This window comes from Macaca thibetana, chromosome 14, assembly GCF_024542745.1.
Source record: "Macaca thibetana thibetana isolate TM-01 chromosome 14, ASM2454274v1, whole genome shotgun sequence".
Taxonomy (NCBI): domain Eukaryota; kingdom Metazoa; phylum Chordata; class Mammalia; order Primates; family Cercopithecidae; genus Macaca; species Macaca thibetana.
In genome coordinates this window covers 109534387-109546605 of record NC_065591.1, presented here as the reverse complement: position 1 = coordinate 109546605, position 12219 = coordinate 109534387, and the positions used below count along the sequence as shown (strand labels likewise).

The 12219-nt window shown below is 53.0% G+C and overlaps 2 protein-coding genes across 2 annotated transcripts in view; one reads left to right on the top strand and one right to left on the bottom strand.

Moving 5' to 3' along the window:
• Positions 1 to 12219, bottom strand: part of IL10RA (interleukin 10 receptor subunit alpha) — a 442741-nt gene that overhangs the window by 198467 nt on the left and 232055 nt on the right. The window lies entirely within an intron of this gene.
• DSCAML1 (DS cell adhesion molecule like 1) overlaps positions 2286 to 12219 on the top strand; it is a 367270-nt gene continuing 357336 nt past the window's right edge. The window contains exon 1 of the mRNA XM_050758358.1: positions 2286 to 2513. Coding sequence (XP_050614315.1) covers positions 2288 to 2513 — 226 coding nt within the window. The 5' untranslated portion in view covers positions 2286 to 2287. The remainder of the gene's footprint in view (positions 2514 to 12219) is intronic.

Here is a 12219-nt window from a genome sequence, read left to right as displayed (position 1 = left end):
GTCACCTCCCAGGGACAGCCAGACTGTAGTCACCGGCACAATGAATGACCTCGCCCTTCAGGTAATGCACATGTTGTGGTTCTTTAAAGCCCACTGCGTGTAACTAGCATAAAACCTCCTACACTCAGGTTGTAGAGGTACTTGGAGTGGATGCAAAGAGGAGGGTCCTTCTCTACTTCCAGCGTGTGGGGCACGGAGCAGCTGTGCTGATACCCCCAGGCCCACTCAGATCCCCTCCCAGCAGACAGCAGCCCCTTTCATCCTGTCTGCCTTAGCGGTTTATTTTAGGCATAGTCTGACCAGGTGCTCTGGGTCAATAGGCTTAGTTTTAAATAACTGGATTCCTCTCAATGACCGTTCCCTTTAGAAGGGAAGCGGCGTGGTAGAAGAATGAGCCAGCAGCCTGGCGGCGGTGGGAGATGGGAGCTAAGACAGAAGACTGGAAATGTGAGGGCTCTGTCACTCCCTGCGTGACCTCAGATAGGCTCATGGCTTCCCCACTCTGGGCTTCAGTTTCCTTATCTATAAAGCAAAAGATTGGTCTGGGTCATCTCGAACACCTCCTGCAGTCTGTCCCCCCATCTCTGTTCTATGCCTGTGTTTCCAGATGACAAGACACATCCTGCAAATTGTTTCAGGGTGGTGATTTCGCATGGAGGAGCTGAGCCACTGAGGGATGCAGCAGCTTATAGAGCAAGTTCTGCTCTGGAGTCGGGAGGCCTGGGTTCTAGTCTTGCTTCTGATACAAACTCGGTGGCCTTGAACAAGCTAAGCCCGGTTTTTCTCACCCGTTTAAAGGATGAACCTTGAAAACATTATGCTGAATGAAATAAGCCAGGCACAAAAGGATACATACTTTATGATCTCACTTATGAGGTACCTAGAATAAGTAACTTCATAGAGACAGAAAGTAGAATGGTGGTTGCAGGAGCTGGGGGAGGGGAGGAGAAGGGGGAGTTATTATTTAATGGGTGCAGGATTCTGTTTGGGATGATGAAAAAGTTTTGGAAATGGTAAGTGGTGATGGTTGCACATCGTGAATGTTTTTGATGCCACAGAATAGTACACTTCAAAAGGTTAAATGGTAAATTTTATGTTATGTGTATTTTAACATATAAAAAACACACACTTTTCAAAATTTAGTTAAAATTTCTAGGGATATTTTGGCAAAACCTGGGAGTGAAGAGTTCCAATTCTCCTGTGTGAACTTAGGCCACACATTTCGAAGAAGTAAATTTTCTTCCTCTGGCAAATGCAGCTAGCCAGCGGCCCCCTTCTTTCCCTCCAAACTTCGCACTCCACACCTTAGAGTGTGCCCAGGTGCAGCCAAATTGTCAGGGCATACTCAAAGCAGCTTCCATGACCCTGCAAAGGGAGCTCCAGTCCTGGCTCACAGGCCATTCTCAGGGGTAGCTAGATCCCTTCTCTGGGTTCTATGTACCCTCTTATTTTCGAATTAAGACAAAAGGAGGGCTTTCCAACCATATTGACCTTTTACAGCAGACCTGGCTCAGCCATGCTTGAGTCCCCAGTGCCTGAGCCAGTGCCTGACACAGCAGGTTCTCAACATTCATTTGGTCACTGAGAAGACGCCCTCACTCCAGTCCTATTCTATGCCAACTTCATAAAGATGAGTGTAAGGAATAAGCCAATTTCTGTCAGGCAAGAAAGCTAGAGGGGTGGGTAGGTGAAGATGAAGAAGGAAGATACATAGGTAGAGTAGACATTAAACTGCTCATTGCAAATAATTGTTTACATAGTCACAATGTGCCAAGTGCTGAGGAAAATTTGAACATCGTGCCAGGGGGTGGCTGGACTCATCTAGGGCTCTCCGGAGGGCAGGCTTGCGGAAGTCACGAGGGGTTGGAAGGGCAGCTACGAACTTTGGGGTGGGGAGTAGCACCAGACAGCACTAAAAAGCCTGGGATTCCACCCAGAGCATCCATGCTCCTCCCGGGGGGTAAGCTGAGTCCGAAAGAGGCAGGAAGCTCGTGTCCCAGGTGACTTAGGCCAGTAGAAACCGGGCGTCCTTGGCCGAGGCATGGCAGGCTCTTGGCACATGGATGACACATGCCTGTGTGCTACCACAGGCTCCAAGTCGGTGGGTGACAGGGACCCCTCGCCTCTCAGACAGCGGAGCCGGGTCGGGGCCTTCTGGCCCGGGCCGCCGCCCCTGTTCCTGGGCTTGTGGGGCTGGGGTCCGTCTGGGCTCCGGGCTCGCGCGGCGCTCACCACGCGGGGTGCCGCGGGGGGGCGGGGAGAGCGGCCGCCTAGCCCAGCCCCGCGGATGACAGGAGCCGGGGAGCCGAGGAGGGAGGAGCCGCCGCCGCAGCCGAGCGCTGGGCTGAGGAGCAGAGAGAGCGGGGCGCGGAGTGCGGGCGGCTGGGAGCGCGCTGAGCGGGGGAGAGGCGCTGCCGCACGGCCGGCCACAGGACCACCTCCCCGGAGAATAGGGCCTCTTTATGGCATGTGGCTGGTAACTTTCCTCCTGCTCCTGGACTCTTTACACAAAGGTGAGACCTGCGCGGGCGGCTGGGCAGCGGAGGCGGCGGGGCCAGGGTGGCGCGGCTGGCGGCGAGGCGGGGTGCCTGACGGGCTCCAGGTGCCTGGGGGGACCAACGGGGTGCAAGGCCTCGGGTGGGGCGCAGCGGGGCGGGGCAGGCACCCTGACAGGGGCCGAGTGAGAGTCAGCTGCCGACCGCTCCGCCAGTCACCCGCGTCTGCCGTTTTGGGGCACGCCCGTAGGGATGGTGGCGAAGGAGCCCCTCATCTCTTGGCTCCCCGCCGGGCGGCAGTTCTGCCCTGGACCCCTCCCCCAGCCCCTTGCCCGCTTCCTGCGGTTTGGTGGCGCTGGGACCCCGGAGTGCCCTCCGAGTCGAGGGTTCCTCAGGCCGTGACTCTTGACCTAGGAATCCTCGCTTATTCGGGCCTCGGACTCGGCGGTTGATGTCTCCGCTATGTGCGTGCGCCCCTCTCCTGCCGCGGACCCCAGCCCTGGCGCGAATGTTGGCGCACCGCATGGCGCTTATCCGCGCATTGGCTGGAGGCAGGGTGGGGATAGTGAGAGTCCGGAGAGCTGGAGGTCCCTCCGATAGCAAGTTTGTTCTCCAAACCCAGAGGTCACCCTCCTCCGGCCCTACCTCACCCCTCTGCCCCGGGCGCTAGCCCCGGCTTGGTGCGCCACCGTGGCCACCTCGGGCAGCGCACCCCAGGGTGCGAGATTCTCCGCTTCCGCGCCTGGCCAGTTGGACCTGGGGACAAGTCTTCAGGCTGGGGGGCGTGTCCTTCTTCCTGGAGAGAGAGGGTTGCTGGGGGTGGGTCCAGGTGGCTGGCATGTCCAGACCTGTGGCTGGGGCGCAGCGTACCTGATCCGCGAGGTAGCCGGGACCAGGAGGTTGGAAGAGGGCAGACATTTCCGACTGAAGTCACCTATGCACTGAGTCGGGACCAGGCAGGCGCAAGTAGTCGGGCTTCCAGGCTATCGCAGAGGACGTGCTCCGGGGAGCGCAGATGGCGGGAGATGAGGCGGCCGAACTCCGCGCCCTTGCGCGGTAGAGCACACACGCTCCAACAAGCTCAGCATCACCTGTTCAGCCCTCTAACTTTTCTCCTTCGCTCCCCGGGGCGGCTTCTCTCTTTCTTTGCCCCGGCTGTTGCCCTGGTCGGGCGGCAACTCTTGACCCCCAGGCGATGAGGAAGGGCACTCCAGCGGAGCGTTGGCGCCCGGGGAGGGTTCCAGCCCTGCCCTGCTGGTGCTCCAGGGGTCTGGAGTCTGCAGCCTGCTGGAGCCCACTGCGATACACCGTGGGCTGGGGGAAGGAGGATAACGCTTATTTGTACATACCGCCGGGTCAAAGCTAGACTCAAGGCCAAGATACTGCTGGCATGGCATTTACTGCGCGATCGGATTGCGGGACAAGGAAGGGTGGCATCCAAAATCGTGGACAAAGTAGTTGAGTTTTTCAGGCTCAGTGGGGTCCCCCCGGGTTACACACCAAGGCTGGTCTCTGCTGTTTAACCCCTTGCCCCCCGCATCACACTCCTTCATCCTACCTTAGCAGAGCAAGAAGCCTGCCTCCTGTTCAAGCCCCACCCCCGAACCCCAGTCTCCCTCTCCCCAGGTTCTTCCTGCCTCCCTCCGCCCCCGCAGGCTGGCTCGGCTCGCAGCTTTAATTACATTAATATTAAAAATACATAAGGTGAGGAGCGGCTTTCTCTCTCGATAGCTCTCTCTCCATCCCCCATCCCCTTTCCCAATTTGTCAGGCGAGAAAGCACAGGCCCAAGCCGCTGCCACACTCTAGCCCGGCTTTGTCCCCAACTCCCCCATGCCTCCACAACACTCTCTGGAGACATCTTCCAGGACAGCCCATTCCCCGGGACGGCAGGAGGCCCCTCAGCAAATACCGGAAGGACGCTCCCCTCCCCCTTCCAGGAGCCTGGCATTAATAAATGAAGCCGAGCTATTTGATAGGGCGGGAGCAGGTGGGGGTGGGGGTGCAGAAAGGCCCAGAAGGCAACAGGACAGCCAAGGGGCAAAATCTTGTCCAACTCGAGAGGGAAGTTGCCAGTGGCCTTGGACCTGTAAGCGGGCGGGAGGTGCCAGTTGTGGCGGCCCCTCAGTGGCCTTTGGGTCTGCAGAGCCTGGTGCCCCTGCGATTCAGAGGCTCCAGCGTCTGCTGGGCGCCAGGGCACCTCGCCAGACAGGCCTTTCTTTTCCTTGGTGCCTTAATTGGGTCTTAGGTGCCAGGCTGGTCCCCGGGGCCTGTTCTGCTTGGGGTGGCGTGGTAGGGGGTGGCAGAGGCGGCTCGGGGAAGATGTGATGCGGAGACAGCAAGAAAGATGGGGTTTGGTGTATTTTCTCTCCCGTTGCCAGTCACCCCCGCGGCACCAAGGAAAATGTAAATGTGAATGTTCGAGCCTGTTACAGAAAACAATATCCTCTTGCAATAATTTGTACGTCCATCTGTGAGGAGCGGGAGGAGGCAGGGAGAGAGAGAAGAAAACAGGATGAGATGGAGCATCCTCTGGATGGAATTAAGCAGTTACTGAATGTGTTTTAAGCTTCTGTTATTTCCATTCCTCTCAAAATACCTTTTTTTAAAATGATGCCTGAGCTCGGACCGATTCCCTAGAACTAAACTGGGAAGGGGTTTTAATCATCGGTTATCAAGTCTCCAATAACTGCCTTATTATTGCCAAAACAAATCCAGGTTTAGGCAGCCGGATGAACCCCGGCGAGGCGCTCTCCGTTGTTCCATCCAGCGTGCCAGCATCTGTGTTGCCTGCATTTGCATTTTTACTGTGTAAAAGAACAAGCTTCCCCGGCACTAAAATTCCTGTTTTCTAAAAGCCAAAATAATGGATTGCATTGATTTTTTCATTTCCCACCCCAACTTCTCCGATGGGGACTCATGGTTCTTCTCTCTTGAGAAGACCAAATTAAAAGCCTTCGTCAGGCCATTAAGAAAATCTCCAACATTCTGTTCAGTGTCTAATTAAAAAAAGGGAGGGGGGGCGATGGGGAAATGTGTTTTTAAAATCTTGAAATGGCAAACACAACTTAGGGGAGAGAGGTGAAGGGCCAGTGAATACTGGGGAGGGGGTGAGTGGCAGAGAGACCCCGGTTGCTAGAATAACATGAGGGAGATTGGCAGTGCCATGATGCCCGACAAGCCTTTCTGATGCTTCTTTTTTCTGGGCATCAAAGCCAGCTGCCTTTAATATATTTCTGCAGTGGAATGGGGAGCTCAATTAGAAACAAAAAGCAAGTAAGCAGTGGACCCAAAGGCAGCGCTTAAGTTGAACAGATCCCAGGGGACTGGCCAGAGAGGCTTAGTTTTCTTAGGATGAGGATCAGAAGGGACGTGGGCAAGCAGGCAGGGCTTTGGCCCAGGGAGAGCTTGCTAGAGAAGCAGGACCCCAAAAGGCTGGCTGGGAGCCCCCAAACACAGGGCCAAGGTCTGCCCAGAGCACCCCATGGGCTGTTAGCCTATGACAGAGAGGTGCAGAGCTCAAGCCTTGCTGACCTTCTCTATGTCTTAGAATTCCATCCTTGCCACTTACTTGGTACCCTGCTCTGGCTGGTGAGGGATGATTTAATTGTAGATGAAGAGAGGGGAGGGCAGATGCTCAGAGAGCTTTTCTGCAGGGATATGAGTTCCAGGCTGGGAGGTTCTTCCTTCCTCCATGATCTTGGAGGAGTTGTTTTCTGGGCGACCTCTGAAGTAGTCAAGAAAATATCCCCTAGTTCCTGAAGCGCTTTCTCAGCTCCCAGCCCAGTCGATTCTAGCGGGTACCCAGGTGCATGAATAGGGTGTGAGCTACAGGCAGCAGCGATGGCAGGGCGCCAGGAACCCAAGGGCACGCCCCAGATTTGCATATAATCTGCATATGGATTTGTATGCTCACCTAGCCAGGCCAAAAGCTGTGCCCTCTGTGAGTAGCATCTTGATCTCAACCTCAGTAGCAGCCAGGCAGTGGCTTCCTCCTTGCATGGAAGGGGGTGGGGCCGGAGCTGGGAGAAGGACTGGTATTGGTAATGCTTCTGTCTCCTAGATTTTGTTGCCTCCCATATGCGCCTCCAGTGCTCAGCACTGGCTTCACCATCTGGCAAGGCAGCCCCAGAGCTCCCACCACCCCTATCCAAGGACAGACAGTGGCACTGGGGATATTGGAGTAGGGTGGGTAGAAATGGGCCAAGACATCGTAAAGTAGACCCAACTTGGGATGTGGGTTGCGCCTCTCATGCTGCAGGAAGAAGAGGGTGAAGGGAGGGGCAAACTAGCTATAGAAATCCAGGGCCTGCATTAGCTTCCTGGTGGGTGCACCCCTAGAATGCAGGGAACTGGGTGCCTAGGGCTGCCATCAGCAGGTGGTGAGGCAGTGGCTGATGGCATGGGGGTATGAAGTGAGGCGGAATGTTCTTTCACCCTCCTGGTTTGTCAACACCTAGCCTGGGAGGTGGTTGTGGCTTCAGAGGGATGAAAGAAATAGCACCAGCTTCTCATTCCACCTCTCCTAGGGCAGCTTCAGGTATGTGGGTTGGTTCTGGCAGGGCAGAGGGAGGACAGGCACTGCGGTCACTGAGGGAAGGGCGTGTCAAGAGTCTGGAGTGATGCTTGAGGAGTGAGCACTTCAGGAGAGCTGAGCGGCCCCTCCTAGCGAGCCAGCTGGGATGCTGCAGTGGGAGTGTGGCCTCGGGAGTGGTTTTGTCTGCATTTCCAGGGCCCTGAGAGGATACTACCATGGCAGGTGCTGCTCCAAAGCCTTCCCAGAGTATTTTTCAGCACATCCACTGATCCAGAAGGGGCCTGGCCCACCGGAGCCCACAAAGGTTTCCAAGGGATGTGGTATGGACGCCTAAGGGGTAAGGTGGAGCCTCAGGGGATGGATGGAGGTAGAGAGGGGGAAGGCCAGAGGGCAGAGCTTCAAGCACCACCTGCCCTGTTCTCACTGCCATTCTTTCAACCAGAGCTTTTATTCATTCTCCAGTTTCATATATTGGAGTAGAATGAAAAATAAAAAAGTTTACAACCCACTAGCGTGGTAGAAATTTGGAGTCAAGGCAAATCTTTCATTTACATCCTGGCTCTGCACTTACTGGCCATGTGACTTTGGGCCTCTCTGAGCCCCACTTTCTCCAGCTTTGAAATGGGATTAAAGAAAATAATGCATATCAAGTAGCCAGAACATAGTGCTCAATAAACATTAAACCTATACTTTTTCCTCCACATTGCCTCTACCTTCCTCTCCTTGCCCCCTCTCCAGAATGCGTCATCAGATCCTTCCTTAAGCAGTTTAATTAATCAGCCACATTTTTGGCCAAGCCAGCTGGCTTAGACTTTATAACGATAAGAAAGACTGAGTAGTGGCCAGGACAGGAGACGTCAACTCCTTGCATCCATCACCTAGTTGGGTAGCATGTAGGACTCCTTCAGTAAGAGCTGAGGCCATGTGGGCACCTGAGTGCCCCTTGGGTGCCCAGCATACTCCCTTCCCCTGGCCATCAGTGGAGACGGAGAAGGCTTAGGTTGGCTCCAGACTTGGATTTGAGGTGAGGCAAAGGTTGGTCTCATATCTGCCAAAGGAAGGCTGGGGTTGGTTGTTAAATCTCTACCATGGTTGGCCAGAGTAAGAACTATTCTGGAGTTCATGCCATAAAGCCTGTGTAAGCACTCCTCACAAAGCGAGCCCTCATAACTGTTGCTGGATGTATTTCTGTGTCTCTCCCTGCTGAGATGAACCTCTGTTTCACAGGCAGTTTTGCATATAGAGAACACTCTTGGCAGCCTGTGACTTTGAGACTTCTCTTCCCTCCATGACCCAGTCTGTCACAGGGAAGCAGCATGTGACCCAGAGGTCAAGTGCTGCCTATGGCAGGCCATGGCCTGTGGGATCTTACATGTTGGGGAGGGTGTGGGCTCCACAGCCTGCGTGCCTTGTTAAACAGATGTTTGTCGGGTGCTGCTTTAGCGTGAATGGCATTAGCCTTGGGGACCACCCATGCCACTCCAGCTCCTACTCCCCTCGTTCGTTCAGCTGCCCTGCCGCACTCCCTGTGCCCTGTCTCTACATGATGCTTGCACCGACAGTTTCCAAGGTCACCATCTTCATTAACAACAATTATTCAAATGCTAGTTAGTTGCATATCCATTAAACTGATTATAAAGAGATGCATGTGTGTTTGCACGTGCATATGTGTGTGTGTGTGTGTCTGTCTGTGTGTTGGAAAGAACATTATCCATGGGCCTAAAAAACAAAGCTCAGCCTGTCTTACCTGGGCAAGTTGCCTAATGGTTCATGTACCTTTATTTTGTAATCTGTAAAATGGGCAAAATTACCCGTCCTGGCTATCCTACAGAGCAGTTGTTACTCTATATGTGCATAAATAAGAATGAGGGGCACAAAAATGTACATCATGTGACAGTGCTTTGTATACGGAATGAGGCAACATATGAACACACACATGTAAAAACCACAGCAAACCCGTTTTAGCCTTATGAATGCTCTGCTGAAATGTGAGGCATAATTACTGTCATTTCATCATACAGGAACGATGAAGGTCTCACAGCTGTTTGTGGCTGTCTCCCCCTCCGCAGGCCCCAACATATGGAGAATTTTCCTAGCTTTGCTTTTCAGCATCATGGGGAACAGCTGATGAGGCACAGCCAGGCTGGCAATAGTCTTCCTGGAGCAAACTTGGCAGATCCCCTGTGGCCCCAGTGGCAGTGGGAGTGGGAAGAAGCCTATCTCTGCTCCCCTCCTCCCATCCCCCTCCAAGGTTCTTAGATGCAAGTGTAGTCCATAGTCCTCTGGACCAATTCCCCCGAAGGGACATTCTCCCTGCAGGGAATCCACAGTTTTTGTGGGAAGAGCAGTAAGCACAGTCCCATCTTATGTGACCCCCATTTAAGGTCACAGCACTCATTGGAATCCCTGAAAACTCGCCGCGTCAAGGCTGGTGGACACCCTGCTTCTAGGGTGACCCTCCCGCAGTCATGGGGTATGAGAGAGTCTGGGACCCCTGCGTTGGGGGTGGGAGAGGGAGATTCAGGTGATCACCTTGGGTAAAAGTCTTGCAGGGTTGGAAGGCATCTTTAAGGCTGTGGAATCTGTCCCCTAATCAGAGGTTGACCCCTTCTGCAGCTTTCCCACCCGGCGTCTTTTTCTCTCTGCACTAGTACTTCCCGTGACAGGGACTCCTTCCTTGCAAGGCAGCCCCTTCCTGGCCACACAGCTCTGACTATGACAGAGCTCACCCTTAGAATGAGTCAAACCCTGTTGTGGTCTTAGACCTTCTACTCACTGGTCCTGATGTCACTGCTTCAGCCACACAGAGCAAGGCAAAGCCCTCTTCCACTTGACAGCCCTGTGACTATGACAGGCAGATGTCCTGCCCATTTGAGGCCCCTCCTCTGGACACGCAGCATCCCTGGTTGTTCTGATACACCCTCATATGACATCGTTTCAGTGCTTCATGGTGCTCCTGAGTTCCGCAATGGCTAGTTTTCTGACAGCAGGGTGGCCAGAGCTGAGAGAACACTGGAGACAGCACTGTAGCCCCAGCTGGGATGCTGGTGAGCTATGTCCCTGGGGTAAATGACTCCACCTCTCTAGGCCTTGTGAATGGAGGAGATTGGACAAAATAATCTCTTAAGTCCCTCAAGCATTAACAATCTAAATCTAGGATTCTCTGGGGACAACTGTGCTGTCTGAGCTGACTCCCTGGAAAGAACTTTTGGCCATAAGGGACCTTCCTTTGACAGGCCCTGTCTAGAAAGGGCTGGAAGATTAAAGAGTCTGTCCGACAGTCAGCTGTTGCTCATAACTTCTCCTGGAGCTGATGGCGCAGGGCCTTGGAGGTTGAAGGATAGCTGCGTCTCCACTGGACCTCGCAGGTTTCTGGTTGCTGGTCACAGAAACCCTGTTTGTGCTAAGAATCTTAAAAACAAACACCAAAACCACCCGTGTTTCTGATGGACACAGGGAGGACACGTGAGCTGTGCTTTGCATGGGGATTGGAAGTGGGGGTGCTTTTTGGTCATCTCAATGACTAGGGTGGGGAGCTGCCGACGTTTAGTTGGGGGAGGGATGGAATGTCTAATGACAGGGAGATTCCCAAATAATTCTGAATTATCATACCCCAGTTGCTCTCTTTTGTCAGAAAATCCCCCTACAGTGTGCTCACACTGTGGGGATGGTCTCAATCTAGCCTGTCACCTGCCTGCTGAGCCACACATCCTGGCATAAAGATGTGAAATGCAGCTCTGCCACTATGAACTGTGCAACACCAGGAAATTATTTGACCTAAGAGCCTGTCTTCCTATCTGTAAAATGGGGTCTTGAACAGTAGCTACATCCAAGAGCTGTTGTAAGAACTAAATGTGCAATAATGCCAGAAAAAGGCTTCCCACCATGCCTGGCACAGAACAAATGCTAAAAAGAAATGATGAAGCCAGGCGTGGTGGCTCACACCAGTCATCCCAGCACCTTGGGAGGCCGAGGCAGGCGGATCACTTGAGGTCAGGAGTTCGAGACCAACTTGGCCAACATGGTGAAACCCCATCTCTACTAAAAATACAAAAATTAGCCAGGCATGGTTGCGCATGCGTGTAATCCCAGCTACTCAGGAGGCTGAGGTAGGAGAATGTCTTGAACCTGGGATGTGGAGGTTGCAGTGAGCCAAGATGGTGCCACTGAACTTTAGCCTGGGTGACAGAGTGACACTCCGTCTCAAAACAAACAAACAAACAAACAAGGCACTGTGATGGGGAAGGTAGTGGTGGAGCAGGTGTACCAGATTGGGTGGACATCACAGGCAGAGAGCATAGGACTTGGCCCGCTGCTCCCTCTTGTCCAAGGACCGTACCAGCTCAGGCTGCCTGGTACATGCTCTGATGCTGTCTGGGAGACTCAACCTTCTCCTTCCCAGGGTCTGGGCTCAGACTATTTCCAAGATGTGGATGCAACATAAAAGGTTTTTAGTGAAGCAGCAAGACATCGTCTGGCTGGTCGTCCTCTGGGTTTTGAATGGACTTGGTGGGTGAGCTGGTGGGAGGATCACCCTACTGGTTGATCCTTTCTGGACCCAATTTTTCCACCTCTGGGATGAGAACCATCAGAGTGAGGGCACAGACTACATCTCCCATGAAAAGCTTTGTGTGGAAATACAGTGAAGTAATCAACCTTGCCAATCAATCCGAGAAAACTCTCCAGCTCACATCTGCATGAAGAACTCTGCGTAAGGCCTGGGAGTTAGCAAAAGCTGTGTGGCTACTGCAATGCTCTGTTGCTATTGATTCTACCACTATTGTTTGCTTATCTTGATTGCCAAATTAAGTTAATTAATGTGGTGGTAGGGTCTTGTCAGCCAAGCAGATGACAATCGGCTGTCATTGGGAAAGGAAATACAGAAGTCCAGGATGGCAAATCTACTTTTCCGAAGTTGTTACTCTCAGTATAGACAGAGAACACCAGTCTCAGAAATAGAATTTCTGGTCCTATGACAGACTTGGTGAATCTGTTATCTAAGACTCTGCATTTTTAACAAGCTCTCTAGGTGATTCTTATGCATATTGATGTTTGAGAACGACAGTTTTAGGTTATTATTATTATTATCATCATAGGTGAGCAGTAAACATTTGTTGCACAATGATTCACTTTTCCCACAAATACTTACTGCTTGCCTGCTATAATGATAATGCTTGTAACGACAGCC